Below are 20383 nucleotides of genomic sequence, written 5' to 3'. Positions count from 1 at the left end.
TCTTGGGTACTGGCTCGCTGGGCCAGCCGAAACCCTTTCTGGTGGCCCAGTGTTTGCCACTAAAGTGGCTGCAGATCTCGTCGCAGCCCTCCCCTTTAACTGAAGGGGAAGGACATTGCGCTGACGCGTCATTTGCGCGGAGCCAACGACTCGGAGCGACGGCCGTTCAGACCTGCACGCACTTCCGCCCCGATTCAAAACAAAATTCAAAGAGCCGACTCTCTCTGGATTGTCCGTCCGCCCCATGCATTAGGGCGGACGGAATCCTTAAAAATCGGTAGGTGCACCCCATTTCGGGCGGAGGGCAACTTTGGCAACATGTGGTGTACAAAATCCAGCAAGTTATGCTAAACCCTATATTAAACACTAGTTTGGCCCCAGCTGGAGTATTGTGTCCAATTGTGGGCACCGCACTTTTGGAAGGATGTGAAGGCTTTGGAGAGGGTACAGAAGAGATTTACTAGAATAGTTCCAGGGATGAGGGGATACAGTTATGTGGATAGACCAGAGAAGCTGGGATTGTTCTCCTTGGAGCAGGGAAGGCTAAGAGGAGATTTGATAGAAGTGTTTAAAATCATTAAGGATTTAGACAGAGTAAATAAAGAGGAACTGTTTCCAATGGTTGAAAGGGTCGATAACGAGAGGACACAGATTTAAAAAGAACCAAAGGCGACCTGAGGAAAAACTTTTTCACGGAACGAGTGGTTAGGATTTGGAACGCACGGCTTGATGGGGCGGTGGTCACAGATTCAATAGTAGCCTTCAAAAGGGAATTGGAAAAAACTGCAGGGATATGGGGAAGGAGTGGGGGAGTGGGACTAACTGGATTGCTCTTCAAACGATCCGGTGCAGACTCGATGGGCCGAATGGCCTCCTTCAGTGCTGTATTATTCTATGATTCTATTACCTGCAAATTTAGAGATCGTGCCCCCAACACCTACATCCAGATCGTTAATAAAAAATAGTGAGGAACGGTCCCAACACTGATCCCTGCGGGCCACCACTGGTGAGCAGTCTCCAAACAGTTCCAAATCCATCTATTACTACTCTCTGCCAACGGCCTTGCAGCCAGTTCCCAATCCAGCTCAATATATAATTAGATTTGTAAGACATGACCTCCTTTTTATGAAGCCCTGTTGGGTGTCCCTAATATGTCCCTCTCTATCCAAATAATCATTTGCTGCATTTCTAATGATTCCATCAAGCATCTTTCTTCTTACTGATGTTAAACTGATGGGCCTATAGTTACCTCGGTCCATCTTGTCACCTGTTTTAAAGATGGAGATTACGTTAACCTCCTTCCAGTCTATGGGAACCATCCCAGAGTGCAGTGAGCAATTAAACTTACAGCACGTGTCCCATCTCTCTGAGGACACTTGAGTGGCTATCATCCGGCCAGGCTGCTCGGTCAAATTTCAAGTTCTTTATTCTAGCCTAAACAATATGTTCATCTATATTAATATTACTAGTTTTATTATTAAGGTCATTCAATTCTAGTGGTCGAGCATCACCTTTGAGAGAAGACGGATGCAAAGTACTCATTTAATAGTTCTGCCATACCCAGTGAGGTCTTTGTAATTTCCAGTGGTCTTTGCCTGAACCACAGCCTTTGGCAAAGCATTCCATCCTCCAACAACGCTCTGCAAACAAAGGTTTCTCCTCACCTCTCTCTGAGCGACAGGGTGAATTGGCATCCTGGCCTCATTCCTGGTAACCCATTTAAGGGAAAGGGGTAAGAAACCAAGCGAGACAGCAGGAGGCAGATATAAAAGGTGGGAGGTGGGAAGGAATTACTTCTTCAGGCGGTAGATGGCGGGAAGCAGGGGAAATAGCCAAGGGGCATGAATCGGGGAGGGATATGGGCAGTGATGTGTACCAGTGGGTTATCGGTGGTGTTTGGGGCACTGGTGGAGAAAGGGATCTAAGACACAAGTGGTCTAGTCTGGTGACACATGTTGGGTGCTGGTCAGGAGGGGTGTGGGAGGACGAGGGGCAGGAAGGCATGGTGGAGCAGGGTGAAAGGGCATTGGGGAAAGCCCTTGGGGAGGGAAGGTCGAGGGACAGGGCAGCTGTTTAATTCTCTCCCAGCCTTAGGGTCTTGTTATTTGAAGTGTTTACATTTTAAATAACAGGAGCATCCCCAAGATACATAAAATAATCAAAATGCTGGACTGCGTGCGTAGTGATTATTCCAGCTCGGTAGGTTGGAGAGGACCACGAGGCATGAATTTAAACTGAGCAGGCATAGGAATAGGCTAAATATTTGGCGGTTCTTTTCCCAGAGAGCAGTGAGCGGTTGCAATGTGCTGCGGCTGGTGTGGTGAGTGCTGTCTCTCCCGAAGCCTTCGAGAGAGAGCTGGACCAATTCTTGGCTGGGCAGCGATCACATCGTATAGAAGGTGAGTGGATTAACAGTTAACGTACACACGGCCCTTGTGATCTCCTGGACTGCTCTCAATCGCCCGAGGGGGTCGGAGAGAACTTCTCCAGATTTCCCCCCCCCCCCCCTTTATTGGCCCTGGCTTAATGTTCTCTCTTATTTGCCCCTCCCAGGAGATGACATGGCTGTGGGGGCATGTCTGATCATGGTGCTCCGCCCATCATGAGCTGTGGGGCAGGCTTGATCGAGCAGCTGGTCTTTTCTTGCCCGTCATTTTCATCGGTCATTGACAAGCCCTTAAGGGAATTCCCCTCCCTCTACTTCCCTTCCTCCACTAAAGAATCACATCAAGTTACATCACAGAAAGAGGTCATTCGGACCATCACACCGCTGCTAACGCGCTGACGGAACTTAATCCCTTTTCCAAATTCAGCCCATCCCACCTGTGCTGACCAACTGAAAGATCTATCCCTTTAGTCTCCATTTTCCTTTTCTCAAATATTTATCCACTGCTATTTTAAAAGCCATTACAACAACAACTTGCATTTATATAGTGCCTTTAACGTAAAATGTCCCAAGGCGCTTCGCAGGAGCAGTATCAAATAAAATTGGACACCGAGCCACATAACGAAATAAAGAGGACAAATGGTCAAAGAGGTAGCTTTTAAGGAGCGTCTTAAAGGAGAGAGAGGTGGAGAGGTCTAGGGAGGAAATTCCAGAGCTTAGCCCCAGGCAGCTGAGGGCACAGCCGCCAATGGTGGAGCGATTAAAATAGGGGCTGGGTAAGAAGCCAGAATGGAGGAGCGCGGAGATCTCGGGGGTTGTAGGGCTAGAGGATTCTGCATCATGTTTTCACCATTGCTATAGCACAGGATCTATAGAGTAATGCTCCTTCTACACTGTCCCAGCAAACACTCCCAGGGCAGGTACAGCATGGGGTTAGATACAGAGTAATGCTCCTTCTACATTGTCCCATCAAACACTCGTAGGGCAAGTACACATGGGTTAGATACAGAGTAAAGTTCCTTCTACACTGTTCTAACATACACTCCCAGGGCAGGTACAGAATGGGTTAGGTACAGAGTAAAGTTCCCTCTACACTATCCCATCAAACACTCCCAGGGCAGGTACAGCACGGGTTAGGTACAGAGTAAAACTCCCCCTACACTGTCCCAAGAAGTTGCAGCAGACCAAAACTCAGAAGTACATTCCCTTCTGTTGCAGTGTTACATTTTCCAACCATCCTGTGGCCTGTTTGCTAAACTTAGCAAAAAGGTGGTCATGAGTATAAATCTGTGTTACCCAATCTCTTTTCATGTGTATCATTACAGTTTGAGGACATTCCTCCTATCAATCTGATCAGTTGGAATGGGAGGAGACTCATGTGGAGCAAACACTGGCATTGGCGTGCTGGGCCAAATGGCCTGTTTCTGTGCTATCATTTCGATCTAATTGTAGTCTGGGCTGGAACGAAAAGTCAGTGTCTACCCCACTGCATCATCCAGTTTTCTGCTCCTATTCTAATATATCAGATGGCGAGATTTCATCAGCTGGAAAATAATCGCAAGCTGCTCTTTTGGGTGGAGTGAGAATAAATACAACAGAAAGCACTGAGGTAATGAAAGTGCAAATATTTAATGGCTAAAAATTCAGTTTTACTGAATATTTGTGGTTGGCAAAAGAGAGATTTTAACAGGTATGTGTCTTATTTGAGAAGTAAAATCCTTTTGCAAACATTAATATAAAATCATCCCTAATCACCTGGACAAAACAGGCTGTTGAGGCCTGTCCATTTATCAGCTGCCTTTATAGGGCCAATGTTAAGAATGTAGAGTCCCACTAGGGAGCTCACCCAATGGGAACATCTGTTGAGAAATCATAGTGTATTCCCCACAATTTCCTAATGTGCATTCCTGGTGGGCATGGGCCCCTCGGGGAGCACACATTCATAAGATCGGCCCTTATACATAAATAGAACTCCCACACAATAAGGAGTGTACATTTACAGAGCCTTCTCACAACTCTCAGAATTGTCCCAAAATAGTTCCTATAAAATATTGTGCACAGCAAGATCCCACAGACAGCAATGAGATATAGATCGACTTGCATTTATATAACACCTTTCATGACCCAGGGTGTCCCAAATGCTCTACAGCCAATGAAGCACATTTGAAGTGCAGTCACTGTTGTAATGTAGGAAACGCGGCAGCCAATTTGCGCACAGCAAGCTCCCGCAACCAGATCATCTGTTTTTATGTGTTGGCTGAGGGATAAATATTGAAGACGACACGGGGGAGAACTCCCCTGCTAGTGCTTGGGATTTTTAACATTTCATCCAAAGGATAGCACCTCTGGCCTTCCTCAGCACCACACTGAAGTGGCAGGCTAAGCTATACACTGAAGTCTTCAAGTGTGGTTTGGAGCTCTCAAGGCCAAGTTGGCACTGTGCAAAGTCTGATGCAGGTGGCTGTTGCAAAACAGAAAAGCTGGACACAAACAGAAATCTTGCCTTAAATAAAATGATAAAAACACGCACTAAACATGGTCTGACTGTGGTGTCTCCACCGCTGTACAATTAGTCGCTGTTAAAGACTTTAAAACATCCAAAACATATTTTTAAAACTACCACATGATCTATCAAAAGGGAAGGAGCACTGCTGTGGAATCCACTGAAAGTCCTGAGGTGAAACAAGATGAGTCTGAGAATCAAAGGAATCAAACAGTTCAAGTCAGGTGAAAGTGAGCTTTCTGAAGGGCAAGCATAGCCCGAGGCCCCGGGAACAATCAGAGACTCCCACAGCAGCAGCTGCCTTCAGGAACACGCTACGGCCGAGGGAGGGGAGGGGCACGGCCGAGGGGGGCGGGGGGGGGGGGGGAAGGGGCACGGTCGAGGGGGAGGAGTGGCTCACCCGGCCGAGGGAGGGGAGGGGCTCACCTGGCCGAGGGGGGAGAGGGGCTCACCCGGCCGAGGGGGGGGAGGGGCATGGCCACAGTAGGCGGGCGGGGTTATGTCAATAGTCCACACTTGTGCGTCTGGGTGAAAGAGACGAGACGTCGGAAAGTCCTTTGTTTTTGATTCCAGTGTTGGTGCTTCTCCCTGAGGTTGCGGCAACATTTATGTTTCCATTGACTTTCTTTCCCGTTGCCTTCGTATTTTGATGAATGCCTGAGCATCTCGGTCTCCTTTTCGTGCTTCTAATAACTTCAGTATATTGTCTTCTGCCAATAAAATAAGAGTCAGTGACTAAGTCTTGCACAGTTAAGACATAGTTAAGTTTGATCACAATTGCAGAATGCATTCTTTTTCCTCACAGATTTCGCCCCTCCTTCCCTGAAAGAGCTGACAGCTGCTGGGGCACAGTTTCCTCCAGCCTCACACCAGGTGGCCCTGTTTCATGTGTCATCCTCAACCTGCCCTGGGAGTGTCTGATGGGACAGTGTAGAGGGAGCTTTACTCTGTATCTAACCCGTGCTGTACCTGTCCTGGGAGTGTCTGATGGGACAGTGTAGAGGGAGCTTTACTCTGTATCTAACCCGTGCTGTATCTGCCCTGGAGTGTTTGATGGGACAGTGTAGAGGGAGCTTTACTCTGTATCTAACCCGTGCTGTAACTGTCCTGGGAGTGTCTGATGGGACAGTGTAGAGGGAGCTTTACTCTGTATCTAACCCGTGCTGTACCTGCCCTGGGTGTGTCTGGTGGGACAGTGTAGAGGGAGCTTTACTCTGTATCTAACCCGTGCTGTACCTGCCCTGGGAGTGTCTGATGGGACAGTGTAGAGGGAGCTTTACTCTGTATCTAACCCGTGCTGTACCTGTCCTGGGAGTGTCTGATGGGACAGTGTAGAGGGAGCTTTACTCTGTATCTAACCCGTGCTGTATCTGCCCTGGAGTGTTTGATGGGACAGTGTAGAGGGAGCTTTACTCTGTATCTAACCCGTGCTGTAACTGTCCTGGGAGTGTCTGATGGGACAGTGTAGAGGGAGCTTTACTCTGTATCTAACCCGTGCTGTACCTGCCCTGGGTGTGTCTGGTGGGACAGTGTAGAGGGAGCTTTACTCTGTATCTAACCCGTGCTGTACCTGCCCTGGGAGTGTCTGATGGGACAGTGTAGAGGGAGCTTTACTCTGTATCTAACCCGTGCTGTACCTGCCCTGGGTGTGTCTGGTGGGACAGTGTAGAGGGAGCTTTACTCTGTATCTAACCCGTGCTGTACCTGCCCTGGGAGTGTTTGATGGGACAGTGTAGAGGGAGCTATACTCTGTATCTAACCCGTGCTGTACCTGCCCTGGGAGTGTCTGATGGGACAGTGTAGAGGGAGCTTTACTCTGTATCTAACCCGTGCTGTACCTGTCCTGGGTGTGTCTGGTGGGACAGTGTAGAGGGAGCTTTAATCTGTATCTAACCTGTGCTGAACCTGCCCTGGGAGTGTTTGAAACCAACACTGGGTGCCTAAGCTGTTAAAGTGTTTAATTGCACAACATTGCCATCCCTCACCTTGATGAGCACAGAACTCACACAAAAACATATTGGATGTGGTGGAGGGCACAGGAGGGGCTCTCTTATGATGGAATGGTGCAGCAAGGGTATGTTATTGTGTATGCCCAGAAAATGTGGATGATGAAGAAAGTAGCCGGTTCTTACCTTTTGGTTTGGGATGGCCGAGAGTCAATCGGCTCTGGGGAACCTTGCTGACGTTGAGTGCTTCCTCAGTGCTGTCCAGTCCAGGGATGTCTTGCAGAGAGAAGTATGCCTCCCCTTCCAGATCATCACTGCCCAGTGTATCATGATCAAATACAGTGAGGAGTAGGCAGGCCCCCACACTCCGACATTGCTCCGGAGTAACATTACTGAAGACAAATCACACAAAAATCAATTATTATTCCCGAGAGAAAAATGCAACTTTTCACACGCGACATGTAACGTTTTTAGCTGTAAGCTTTGCAAGTCTAGGATTCTGCAAATGTTCTGATTTAGACCATGAACCGAAAGAATAGCTTGCAACTGCATCAAACTATCTCCACCATGTGCGTGCAATCAAAGGTTCTGTGCTACAGCACTGACAGTCCAATCTCTCACCCACACATCCAGTAAATTGCACCTTTTGTGCAGCCCATCAAATGGGAGCTTGGCCTCTTGGATCTCAGAGGGTTGTAGGGATGGAGAAGGTTACAGAGATAACTTGATTGAGTATTTTGATGAGGTAACAGAGAAGGTGGGTGAGGGCCGTGCAGTTGATGTGTATATGGACTTTCAAAGGCGTTTGATAAAATACCACATACTAAGTTTGTTCACAAAATTGAAGCCCGTGGGATAAAAGGGACAGCAGCAGCATGGATACAAAATTGGCTAAAGGAGAGAACACAGAGTTGTGGTGAACGGCCTCCTTCTGCTCTGTACTATTCTAAATTCTATGATGGGGGCAATTCCATGGAGGGATTTGAAAACGGATGAAAACGGATGAGGTGTTGCCAGACTGGGAGCTAATGTAGGTCAGCGAGCACAGGGGTAATGGGTGAACGGGACTTGGGGTGAGTTAGGATACAGGCAGCAGAGTTTTGGATGAGTTCAAGTTGAAAGGTGTAAGGTGGGAGGCCGGCCAGGAGAGCATTTGAATATTCGAGTCTAGAGGTAACATGATCATCATCATAGGCAGTCCCTCAGAATCGAAGACTTGCTTCCACTCTTAAAATGAGTTCTTAGGTGGCTGTACAGTCCAATATGAGAGCCACAGTCCCTGTCACAGGTGGGACAGACAGTCATTGAGGGAAGGGGTGGGTGGGACAAGTTTGCTGGACGCTCCTTCCGCTGCCTGCGCTTGATTTCTGCATGCTCTCGGCGATGAGACTCGAGGTGCTCAGTGCCCTCCCGGATGCACTTCCTCCACTTAGGGTGGTCTTTGGCCAAGGACTCCAGGTGTCAGTGGAGATCAGGGAGGCTTTGAGGGTGTCCTTGTAATGTTTCCTCTGCCCACCTTTGGCTATTTTGCCGTGAAGTAGTTCCAAGTAGAGTGCTTGCTTTGAGAGTCTCGTGTCTGGCATGCGAACGATGTGGCCTGTCCATTGACGGCGAGATTCAACACCGCCTCCAGTGCAGCCTTCGGCCGCCTTCGGAAAAGAGTGTTTGAAGACCAGGCCCTCAAAACTGCCACCAAGCTCATGGACTACAGGGCTGTAGTAATACCTGCCCTCCTGTATGGCTCAGACACATGGACCATGTACAGTAGACACCTCAAGTCGCTGGAAAAATATCACCAATGATGTCTCTGCAAGATCCTACAAATCCCCAGGAAGGACATACACACCAACATTAGCGTTCTCGACCAGGCCAGCATCCCCAGCATTGAAGAGGTAACAAAGGCATGGATGAGGGACAAGTACTAACATAACTTGTTCTGTACCTGAACTCGAAGACCTCATCGAAGAGCGGGTTGAGATCATTATCCTTGCGTTGAGTTGTTTTGCTATCTGCCAGTGGGAAGATGTGTTTGGGTTCCAGAGTCAGCTGCACAAAAGGATCACTGGTACCTGCACAGGGAGTTACAATGGGAATGAGGAAAGGATTCAGACAGTGTAAAAACACGGGCAACCTATCTCCACAGCCAGAAACCCCACCACCTTTCTTACCATTGGAATCCAGTGGGATGAGGTTCACTGCATTTAGGATTTCAACATGGAGCTGTTTTACTTGATTGTTGTAAAACACTTTTATAGTCACTGCACCGTACTTGGAATTTTCATCAGCAGTCTTTAAAAAAAAAAGAGAAAGAACCATTGGAGGGAAATGAGATAATATAATATTTTAGTTCTTCAAGGTAAGGAATATTGAAGAAGGAAGAAAGAATTTGTATTTACATAGCGCCTTTCAATTCCTCAGGATGACCCAAAGAGCTTTACAACAAATTAATTATTTTTGAATGCAGTCACTGTTATATAGGCAAGCATGGCAGCCAATTTGCGCAAAGCATGGTCCCACAAACAGCAATAGATACAGAGTTACGATCCCTCTACACTGTCTCATGAAACACTCCCAGGGCAGGTACAGCATGGGGTTAGATACAGAGTAAAGCTCCCTCTGCACTGTCCCATCAAACACTCCCAGGGCAGGTACAGCACGGGGTTAGATACAGAGTAAAGATCTCTCTACACTGTCCCATCAAACACTCCCAGGGCAGGTACAGCACGGGGTTAGATACAGAGTAAAGCTCCCTCTGCACTGTCCCATCAAACACTCCCAGGGCAAGTGTTGTGTATCTGTAAAGCATGCACTCCCATGTTCCGCCACAAGGGAGTGCATCCCCTGAAGTCCCAAGGGATCCCAACATCCCTTAGGAGCACTGTATATAAGCCGGCCCCTAAGGCCTGTTCCTCACTCTGCAGTGGCTTAATAAAGACTGAGGTCAATGTTACTTTAAACTCCCTGTATGCATTCTCATCTGTGTTACGAACTCAACAACTGCCGAAGAGTACACGAATCCAACGCAAAGATGCAGCAAACTGTGGGCATCCTGGAGAAGTTCTCGGAGGGTGAGGACTGGGATGCCTAAGTCGAACGGTTAGACCAGTACTTTGTAGCCAACGAGCTGGACGGAGAAGGAAGCGCTGCAAAAAGGAGAGCGATCCTCCTCACGGTCTGCAGGGCACCGACCTACAGCCTCATGAAGAATCTTCTGGCCCCGGTGAAACTCACAGATAAGTCATATGAGGAGCTGTGTACACTGGTTCGGGAGCAGCTTAACCTGAGGGAGAGCGTGCTGATGGCGAGATATCGGTTCTATACGTACCAGCGATCTGAAGGTCAGGAAGTGGCGAGCTACGTCGCCGAGCTAAGGAGACTTGCAGTACAATGAAAGTTTGATGGCTACCTGGAGCAAATGCTCAGAGACTTTTTTGTACTGGGCATTGGCCACGAGACCATCCTACGAATACTTTTGACTAGAGACACCGACCCTCAGTAAGGCCATTGCGATAGCACAGGCGCTTATGTCCACCAGTGATAACACCAAACAAATCTCTCCGCACACAAGTGCGAGTAATGTTCATAAATTAATTGGAACTGTGTTTGCGAGCAGAAATGTACAGGGCAGAAACCACGAGTCTGCAACTGCCAGCAGGCCTTAGGTGACCCAGATGACTCAGAGTCCGCAACAAAGGATGAATGCAAGGCAATTCACACCTTGTTGGCGTTGTGGAGGTTTCCGTTCAGCCTATTCATGCCGCTTCAAAGGGTATGTTTGCAAGAGCTGTGGAACAATGGGGCACCTCCAACGAGCTTGCAGCCAAAACCTGCTAACCACCACGTGGCAGAGGAAGATCGGTCCATGGTGGACTAAAGCAATTTCGAGCCTTAGCGAGAGGAGGCAGCTGCTGAAGAACACGGGTCGCACACATTTGCGACGAAATGTCCACCTACAATGCTAAACGTAAAATTGAATGGCCATGGAACTGGACATTGGCGCTAACCAATCCATCATGAGTAAAAAGATGTTTGAGAGACTGTGGTGCAACAAGGCACTCAGACCAGCCCTGAGCCCCATCCACACGAAACTGAGAACGTACACCAAAGAGCTTATCACTGTCCTGGGCAGCGCCTGTGTCAAGGTCCCCTACGAGGGCACGGTGCACGAACTGCCATTCTGGATTGTCCCAGGCGATGGCCCCACACTGCTTGGAAGGAGCTGGCTGGGCAAAATCCGCTGGAACTGGGATGACCTCCGAGCGCTATCACATGTCGATGAGGCCTCATGTACCCAGGTTCTTAACAAATTTCCTTCCCTTTTTGAGCCAGGACCAATACCCGCTACCTAAGGCAGACGACCTATTTGTGATGCTGGCAGGAGGCAAGACGTTCACCAAGCTCGACTTGACTTCGGCCTACATGACGCAGGAGCTGGAGGAGTCTTCGAAGGGCCTCACCTGCATCAACACGCACAAGGGACTACAACAGATGCCTGTTTTGAATTCAGTCGGCTGCAGCGATCTTCCAGAGAAACACGGAGAGCCTACTCAAGTCAGTACCACACATGGTGCTCTTTCAGGACGACATATTGGTCACGGGTCGGGACACCGCCGAGCATCTACAAAACCTGGAGGAGGTCCTCCAGCGACTGGATCGCGTAGGGCTGTGGCTGAAGAGGTCGAAATGCATCTTCATGGCAACAGAAGTGGAGGTTTTGGGGAGAAAGATCGCGGCGGACAGCATTCGGCCCACAGACGCCAAGACAGAGGCTGTCAGGAACGCGCCCAGGCCACAGAACGTCACGGAGCTGCGGTTGTTCCTGGGACTCCTCAACTATTTTGGTAACTTCCTATTGGGGTTCAGCACCCTTTTAGAGCCCCTACATGTGTTATTACGCAAAGGTGAGAACTGGGTATGGGGAAAAAAACAAGTAATTGCTTTTGAGAAAGCCAGAAACATTTTATGCTCCAACAAGCTGCTTGCATTGTATAACCCGTGTAGAAGACTTGTGCTAGCATGTGACGCGTCGTCGTACGGAGTCGGGTGTGTATTACAACAAGCTAACGTTGCGGGGAAGTTGCAACCTGTCACCTATGCTTCTAGGTGCTCGTCTAAGGCCAAGAGGGCCTACAGCATGATTGAGAAAGAGGCATTAGCGGTGTGTTCGGGGTAAAGAAAATGCATCAGTACCTGTTTGGTCTCAAATTTGAGCTGGAAACCGATCACAGGCCCCTCACATCCCTGTTCGCTGAAAATAATGGGATAAATACTAATGCGTCAGCCCACATACAAAGGTGGGCACTCGCGCTATCAGCGTATAACTATACCATCTGCCACAGGCCAAGCACAGAGAACTGTGCGGATGCTCTCAGTCGGCTACCATTGCCCACCACGGGAGTGGAAATGGCGCAGCCTGCAAACTTGTTGATGGTGGCGCAGCCCGCAGACTTGTTGATGGTCATGGAAGCGTTTGAAAATGATAAATCACCTGTCACGGCCCGCCAGATTAGGACTTGGACCAGCCAAGATCCTCTGCTGTCCCTAGTAAAAAAAACTGTGTACTGCATGGGAGCTGGGCCAGCATCCCCGTTGAAATGCAAGAGCTAATCAAGCCGTTCCAGCGGCGAAAGGACGAGCTGTCCATTCAGGCTGACTGCCTGTTGTGGGGTAACAGCGTAGTGCTATCCAAAAAGGGCAGGGAGACGTTCATCTCTGATCTCCACAGCACACACCCGGGTATAGTAATGATGAAAGTGATAGCCAGATCCGACGTGTGGTGGCCCGGTATCGACTCTGACTGAGAGTCCTGTGTACGGCAATGCAGCGTGTGTGCTCAGTTGAGCAACGCGCCCAGAGAGGCACCACTAAGTTTGTGGTCCTGGCCCTCCAGACCATGGTCGAGGATCCATGTTGACTATGCGGGCCCGTTTCTCGGTAAAATGTTCCTGGTGGTGGTGGATGCTTTTTCAAAATGGATTGAATGTGAAATAATCTCAGGAAGCACTGCCACCGCCACCACTGAAAGCCTGAGGGCCATGTTTGCCACCCACGGCCTGCCTGACATACTGGTCAGTGACAACGGGCCATGTTTCACCAGTGCCGAATTTAAAGAATTCATGACCCGCAATGGGATGAAACATGTCACCTTGGCCCCGTTTAAACCAGCCTCCAATGGGCAGGCAGAGCGGGCAATAAAAACAATCAAACAGAGCCTCAAACGAGTCACAGAAGGCTCACTCCAAACCCGCCTGTCCCGAGTACTGCTCAGCTACCGCACAAGACCCCACTTGCTAACAGGTGTGCCCCGGCTGAGCTACTCATGAAAAGGACACTTAAAACCAGACTCTCGCTGGTTCACCCCAACCTGCATGATCAGGTAGAGTGCGGGCGGCAGCAACAAAGTGTAAACGATGGTCGCGCCACTGTGTCATGGGAAATTGATCTGAATGACCGTGTATGTGCTAAACTATGGACATGGTCCCGAGTGGATCGCGGGCACGGTGATAGCTAAAGAAGGGAGTAGGGTGTTTGTAGTCAAACTAGGCAATGGACAAATTTGCAGAAAGCACCTGGACCAAACGAGGCTGCGGTTCACAGACTGCCCTGAACAACCCACAGCAGACATCACCTTTTTCGAGCCCACAACACACACCCAAAGGATCAACGACACCACGCCCGGACCAGGAAATCGAACCCATCACGCCCAACAGCCCAGCAAGGCCAGGCACACCCAGCAGCCCTGCAGGACCAACAACACGCCAGCCCAGAGAGGGCACAGCCAACACACCAGAACAGACATTTGTACCGAGGCGGTCCACCAGGGAAAGAAAGGCTCCCGACCGCCTCACCTTGTAAATAGTTTTCACTTTGACTTTGTTGGGGGAGTGATGTTGTGTATCTGTAAAGCATGCACTCCCATGTTCCGCCACCAGGGACGCATCCCCTGAAGTCCCAAGGGATCCCAGCATCCCTTGGGAGCACTGTATATAAGCCGGCCCCTAAGGCCTGTTACTCACTCTGGAGTGTCTTAATAAAGACTGAGGTCACTGTTACTTTAACCTCCCTGTGTGCAGTCTCATCTGTGTTAGGAACTCAACAGCAGGTACAGCACGGGGTTAGATACAGAGTAAAGCTCCCTCTACAGTGTCCCATCAAACACTCCCAGGGCAGATACAGCAGGGATTAGATACAGAGTAAAGCTCCCTTTACACTGTCCCATCAATGTGACTGAGCTGCATTATCGGAAGTTTTCTCCCTGCTGCACCATTGTGACCTTTCTATTTCCTCCCCTTCCATCGTCTAACCCCTTTGAATGAGAATCCCAGTTGGTACTAAATGTTTTATTGTGGATCCCTCTCCACTCAGAGCTGGGTTGAGACACCCTAAACTCATTTTATATTGGATCCATTTTGCCAACTGACAGAAGAGTTTGTTGTGTTCAAAAGCAGGATAGTGTGGTGCTCTATTCATAGAATCATATACCACAGAAGGACGCCATTCGGTGCCGGCTCTTTGAAGGAGCTATCCAATTAGTCCTACTCCTCTTTGCTCTTAGCCCTGAAAATGTATCCAATTCTCTTTTGAAAGTTACCATTCTGCAAACCAGTCCCATAAAAATGAATATCTTTGCATGAAGTCAATTTTGATCATTCACAGAGACTGTAAAATGATAGCAGGGATTATGTTCACATCTATTATATCTGCTGGTGTGCTAAATGCAAATGTAATTTGAAAATAAATTGGACAATGCATGCTGCTGCAGGCAAATTGTTCACTGGTAAAGGGTTCAGATTGAGGAGTCACAGGTTAAAAACAATGTCATTCAGACTAAGCGGGGAGTCAGGGACAGTTTTTTCATCCATCAGGTAATAGGGAATGACATTGAAGTGAACATTGTAAATGGAGTCAAGAGACAATTGGATATGTTTATAAAGAAAGGGATATGGCGGGTAAGGTCTGAGAGATATGGTCAGAATGGACTGAAGGATATGGTGAGAAGGGACTGGGATATTGTGAAAACAGACTGAGGGATATGGCGGGAATGGACTGGGATATGGTGGGAAGGAGCTGGGATATGGTGGGAAGGAGCTGGGATATGGTGGGAATGGACTGGGATATGGTGGGAATGGACTGGGATATGGTGGGAAGAGATTGAAGGGGTGTGGTGAAAATAGGCCCAGATTAATCAACTCCGATATGCTTAAATCCCTCCATGAACTGGCACCTCCCTATCTTTATAACCTCTTCCAGCTCAACACCACTCCCCCAAACTCTCCGTTCTCTGACTTTTCCCTCTGGTGCATACCTCCTGCCCTTCGTCTCACCTTGGAACATTTAAGTTGCTATATAAATTGTTGCTGAGATAGATGATTTTATGTCAGTCAATGTCAGGAGATATAAACATATAAATAAATCACAAAGCACATTGCTGGAACCTAGACTAGGAGCTTACATATTCCCTTCAGGTTAATAATAGCATTATGTTTGATTACTAATCCTTTGATATATTTAAAACTATCTTTGCTTTCACCCAGAGTTCATGATACCTCTGCTATATCTGTTGGACTTTCACACCTCAATTAGTATTGGATTAGATGACAGTCTACACTGCAGACCTGTTGTTGTATTTTCTTTGCACAAAACTTCTGGATCAGCAGGTGAGTGCTCGCTGCATTCAGAGTCAAATGAGTTTCAAGAGCCTGAAATAAAAAAGCAGATTTACAATAAAGTGTAGCATCAAGTGAGAAAGCTACATCTACATAGTCAGCAGGCAACCAAATCTGAAAGATCACAAGTTAAAAATGAGAAAGTTAGGAGTAAGAAGGGGAGTCATCACCATAGGCAGTCCCTCGGAATTGAGGAAGGCTTGCTTCCACTCTAAAAGTGAGTTCTCAGGTGGCTGAACAGTCCAATACGGGAATTACAGTCTCTGTCACAGGTGGGACAGACAGTGGTTGAGGGAAGGGGTGGGTGGGGCTGGTTTGTCGCACGCTCCTTCTGCTGCCTGCGCTTGGTTTCTGCATGCTCTTGGCGATGAGACTCGAGGTGCTCAGTGCCCTCCCGGATGCTCTTCCTCCACTTAGGGAGGTCTTTGGCCAGAGACTCCCAGCTGTCGGTGGGGATGTTGCATTTTATCAGGGAGGCTTTGAGGGTGTCCTTGAAATGTTTCCGCTGTTCACCTTTGGCTCATTTGTCGTGAAGGAGTTCAGAGTAGAGCGCTTGCTTTGGGAGTCTTGTGTCAGGCTTGCAGACAATATGGCCCGCCCAACGAAGCTGATCGAGTGTGGTCAGTGCTTCAATGCTAGGGATGTTGGCCTGGTCGAGGACGCTAACGTTGGTGCGTCTGTCCTCCCAGGGGATTTGTAGGAAGGGGCGTATGGGAAGGCTTATTCACCTAGAGTTATAGAGATATGGAATAAGTTACTGGGGAAGGACAAGGGAGAGTAGAAATGGTGTCAAGGAACGATTGAATATGTTTCTGGATAGAGGGGATTAGGGGATCAGGCGAGTGGGGGCGGGGGGAGGTATGGTGAGAAGGGACAGTGATATGGTGTGATGTGATGGATGTGGCAAGTGGGAGTCATCGATATGGTGGGAAGGGAGTCGGGTATAGTGAGTGTGATTGAGGGATACGGTGGGAGCGATTGAGGGGTACGGTGAAATGGTGAAGTGACTGAGGGGTACGGTGAAACGATGGGATTGATTGAGGGCTACGGTGGGGGCGACTGAGGGCTACGGTGGGGGCGACTGAGGGCTACGGTGGGGGCGACTGAGGGCTACGGTGGGGGCGACTGAGGGCTACGGTGGGGGCGACTGAGGGCTACGGTGGGGGCGACTGAGGGCTACGGTGGGGGCGACTGAGGGCTACGGTGGGGGCGACTGAGGGGTATGGGTAGCAGTTGGCTAGGTGCAGTTGATCTTACCTCTGTTCATAAAAAAAACCTCATGTTATTTGAAATGAGACTTTAGACCGAGGCCCTTTCTCAGATGGATGTAAAAGATGCCGTGGCATTATTTGAAGAACCAGTATTGCTAGAACCAGTTTGTTTGATCTTATTTTGATGTTTGTGTGATGTTGCTGTGCGCAGATTGGTTACCGCATTTCCTACATTACAACAGTGACTACACTTCGAAAGTAAATAATTGGCGGTAAAGCGCTTTGGACATCCTGAGGCTACGAAGAGCATGATATAAATGGTTGTAGGGTTGAGAGATTAGAGTTGCATGGGTAGACTGGGGAAGCTGGGGGTGGAGCAGAGAGCACTGGGAGGAGATTTGATGGAAGTGTTTGGGATTTTGAAGGGTTTAAGATAGACTGATTGGAGAGAAGCTTTTTCCAGTGGCTGAGGGGTTGGTGGTCAGGGGCACGGATTTGAGATGATTGGCGGGGGAGCCAGAGGCAACATGAGGAAAAACTTTCTTACGCAATGAGTGGTTAGGATTTGAAAGGGTGGTGGAAACAAATTCAATAGTAGCCTTCAAAAGGGAATTGGATAAACACGTGAAGGAGAAAAAATTGCAGGGATATGGGGAAAGAGCGGGGAGTGGGACTGACTGGGTTGCTCTTCAAAAGAGTCGGCACAGACTCGATGGGCCGAATGGCCTCCTTCTGTGCTCTACTGTTCTATTATTCTATGTGAATGGTTGGACTCAGAAATATAGAAACACAGACATTTACAGCGCAGAAGGAGGCCATTCGGCCCATCGAGTCTGTGCCGGTCGACAAAGAGCCGCACGGCCCTCGGTCAGCAGCCCTAAAGGTTACATATAAACCTCTGAACAATAACGGAAAGGTAAAGAGCATCTAACCCAACCAGTCCGCCCCACACCACTGCAACACCCCTTATTACTAAAAACATCTACACTCCACTCCAACTGGAGCCATGTGATCTCCTGAGAGAACCAAATAAAAACCCAGGCCAATTTAGGGAGAAAAAATCTGGGAAAATTCCTCTCCGACCTATCCAGGCGATCGAAACTAGTCCAGGAGATCACCCTGGCTGTATTCTATTCCCTGCAGTACTTACCATTATATCTACGCCGACCAACATGCTGAAATAGCTGGTTTCAGCTGGAAAGGGAAGGAATGGTACAATTGGTCATAGTGCCCCAGGCCAGGGAAGGGAAATATCAGCCAGGGTGTTTTGCTCCTGATCACTGTCCAGTGACTTCTGCTGGAAAGTGTTGGATATGTATGTAGCCATGATTGAAGTGGGCTGTGGTGCTGCATTTGGTCAAAAAGCCTGTTGACACAGACTGTCGAGGTTCAACATGAAAAATGGCCAGTTGGGCAAGGTGCTAAAGAGTAATCATGTGTGTTTACATACCTATTAATCTGCTTGTCTATATATCTGTCCATATGTATGTGTCTGTGTATATATGTATATGCTTGTGCGTATATCTATATTTATGTATAAATATAGTTGTATCAATGTGTGTTTATGTTTTATGGATCTGGCAAACAAGGGTTGTAAACCTGTGACCTTACCTCAAAGCTGGTGGTCTGTAGTTCATCCAATGACAAACCATTACCCTCAGCATGGAAACAGTGCAGCAGGTGCTGAAACAAAGCAACTCAGACAGCGTCAATAACGGAGTATGGGTCCCTGAGCTGAGATGATACCAGAGTAATGCAGTCCGACACCCCTACCTCCCATCCCCTGAGTCAAATCAACTCCCAAGTGTCGGTTTCCAAGCTTTGGAACATATAACATTCCATTGAAAGCTTGTAAAACAAGTTACTGGTTAATGGTTACATACTCCCAGATAGCCAGCATATTAAAATGGCGCAGATATACCAAGGGAATTGATAGCTGTTCCTGTAGACAACTTGTTCATCGAGATGGTTGCTAGGTAACAAGGCCTGGGAATTGAGCAAATTCCATAATATTTAACAAATGGGGCAAGCTACTTTACATTGCTCATTATTTAGTAAATCAATGGTTAATGCATTAAGCTAAAATGTTGCTTATTTTTCAGAATTGGATTGTTTTAGATCTTTCAATAAAATATTTGAGCTGGATCATCAGGCACTAAGAAAAGATACTGCGCTGAAGCCAGCAGCTTTAGGGTTAAGGAAAGCTCCGGTCGAAGTAACATCATTGAACTTTATAACATTATGGAGGAGGATTTACATAGCTGATCCAGGCAAATTAGGGGGTGAAGGATTCAAATCCCACAGGCCACAAGTTCAAATTAGGAAAGTTAGGAGCAAGAGGGGAAGTTGGAGAATGTTATCACCCAGAGGGTAATAAAGTTGTGGGATGAGTCAGTCACCTTCAGAAACAGGAAAACAATGGGGGAGGAACCTTTTAAAACTACACGAGGTAACTGCAAAATCTCATTCCCAGCAGGGGAGCCTTGCCGACCGGGAGCATGTGTTGGGATTTGGATATTAAGGGAATCAAAGGATACAAGGATAGTGCAGGAAAGTGGAGTTGAGGTAGAAGATCAGCCATGATCTTATTGAATGACAGAGCAGGCTCGAGGGGCTGAATGGTCTACTCCTGCTCCTAATTTTTATGTTCTTATGTTCCCTCCGACCTTTTACAAGGGTAATGTGTTCCGAAGTTCCTGACGTGTGCTCCCAGTGGGCAAGCCTCCCCATCTCAGAAAATTACACCTGTAGTCTTTAAACCCGTGGTGGAATTACTTATGGAATAAAATGCAGCGACATCGCACACCGTCTGTCCCATCTATATGGAGAAGAACTTTCCAGCACCGAACACCGTTCCTCACATTGTGCCTGCTCCAAATCAATCACACAAACTCACCTGCAAAGTGTAGTTTAGTTTTGTATAAAACTCCTGAGAAACACCACCCCGATGTGAAGTTTTGTGGATGACGTCAATTATGTGTGTCCAGAGGAAACCTAGAAGGCTGTGAGAAAAGTGTTAGAAAGTCAGGTGCCATATATGCCTTTCAAATCTTGGATTTGGGCTTGGATCCAACCAGGAATAATAGGTGAGATTGGTTAAGGTAGTTGGAATCTGGATCTCTCTCCCGCAAAAAACTAATGAGGCTAGGTCAATTGAAAATGTCAAAACTGAGATTGTTAGATTTTTAGGGTATTATAGGTTACGGAACTAAGGCGGATGGATGGAGTTGATATACAGATCAGCCATGATCTAATTGAACGGCGGAACAGGCTCGAGAAGCTAAATGGCCTCATGTTCCTAGAGTCCTATGTGAAATGTGCTGGGCAGTCTCATCCATAGAGGCCACAAGGGTGGTTGGTGTGGGAACTAGAACATATACTGGTGTGGGTAGGAGGTGCTCTTCTGAATTAGGACTGAGCAGTGCTGTTTGAGTAGACTAGAGAGGAAAAAGAGGCCACATAATCGATCGAGAAGATAAATTAAATCGACATTGAGAGAAAAAGAGCAAGTAAGGAATAACATCACGTTCAGTGTTCTGATTAATGTTTCTGCCCGTGAGCATGTCATCTCCTACATGCAGTAAAGCCTCGGCCTAGATTGGGGGAGAGCACCAGACAGTCTGGGGCCCTCTTTCCCCCCTCTCCAATCCTCCCAGCACTCAAACCACCTC

At 48.0% G+C, this 20383-nt stretch overlaps 1 protein-coding gene and 2 long non-coding RNA genes across 7 annotated transcripts in view; 2 read left to right on the top strand and 1 right to left on the bottom strand.

Annotated features, from left to right (window-relative positions):
* Positions 1-20383, top strand: part of LOC139226593 (uncharacterized) — a 162551-nt gene that overhangs the window by 6342 nt on the left and 135826 nt on the right. The window lies entirely within an intron of this gene.
* On the top strand, positions 199-15486 carry LOC139226592 (uncharacterized). Its single transcript, XR_011587291.1, has 3 exons — positions 199-277; positions 2283-2399; positions 15370-15486. It is a non-coding gene; the product is annotated as an uncharacterized lncRNA (long non-coding RNA).
* Positions 4011-20383, bottom strand: part of unc13d (unc-13 homolog D (C. elegans)) — a 142509-nt gene continuing 126136 nt past the window's right edge. For 3 of the 5 annotated variants that reach the window (XM_070857437.1, XM_070857438.1, XM_070857439.1), the window contains exons 26-32: positions 19609-19714; positions 18324-18395; positions 15451-15534; positions 9004-9124; positions 8778-8904; positions 7022-7227; positions 4011-5599 (exon numbers count right to left, since the gene is read on the bottom strand). In XM_070857437.1, the coding sequence (XP_070713538.1) occupies positions 5496-5599; positions 7022-7227; positions 8778-8904; positions 9004-9124; positions 15451-15534; positions 18324-18395; positions 19609-19714 (820 nt within the window). In that variant the 3' untranslated portion in view covers positions 4011-5495. Of the gene's footprint in view, positions 5600-7021; positions 7228-8777; positions 8905-9003; positions 9125-15381; positions 15535-18323; positions 18396-19608; positions 19715-20383 lie in introns of those variants that run through there. The other 2 variants (XM_070857440.1, XM_070857441.1) reach the window with 2 other exon arrangements.

The sequence above is a fragment of the Pristiophorus japonicus genome, chromosome 16 (assembly GCF_044704955.1).
Source record: "Pristiophorus japonicus isolate sPriJap1 chromosome 16, sPriJap1.hap1, whole genome shotgun sequence".
NCBI classification, from domain to species: Eukaryota; Metazoa; Chordata; class Chondrichthyes; family Pristiophoridae; genus Pristiophorus; species Pristiophorus japonicus.
Note: the sequence above shows the minus strand (reverse complement) of the source record. Positions and strands in the feature narration are given on the sequence as shown.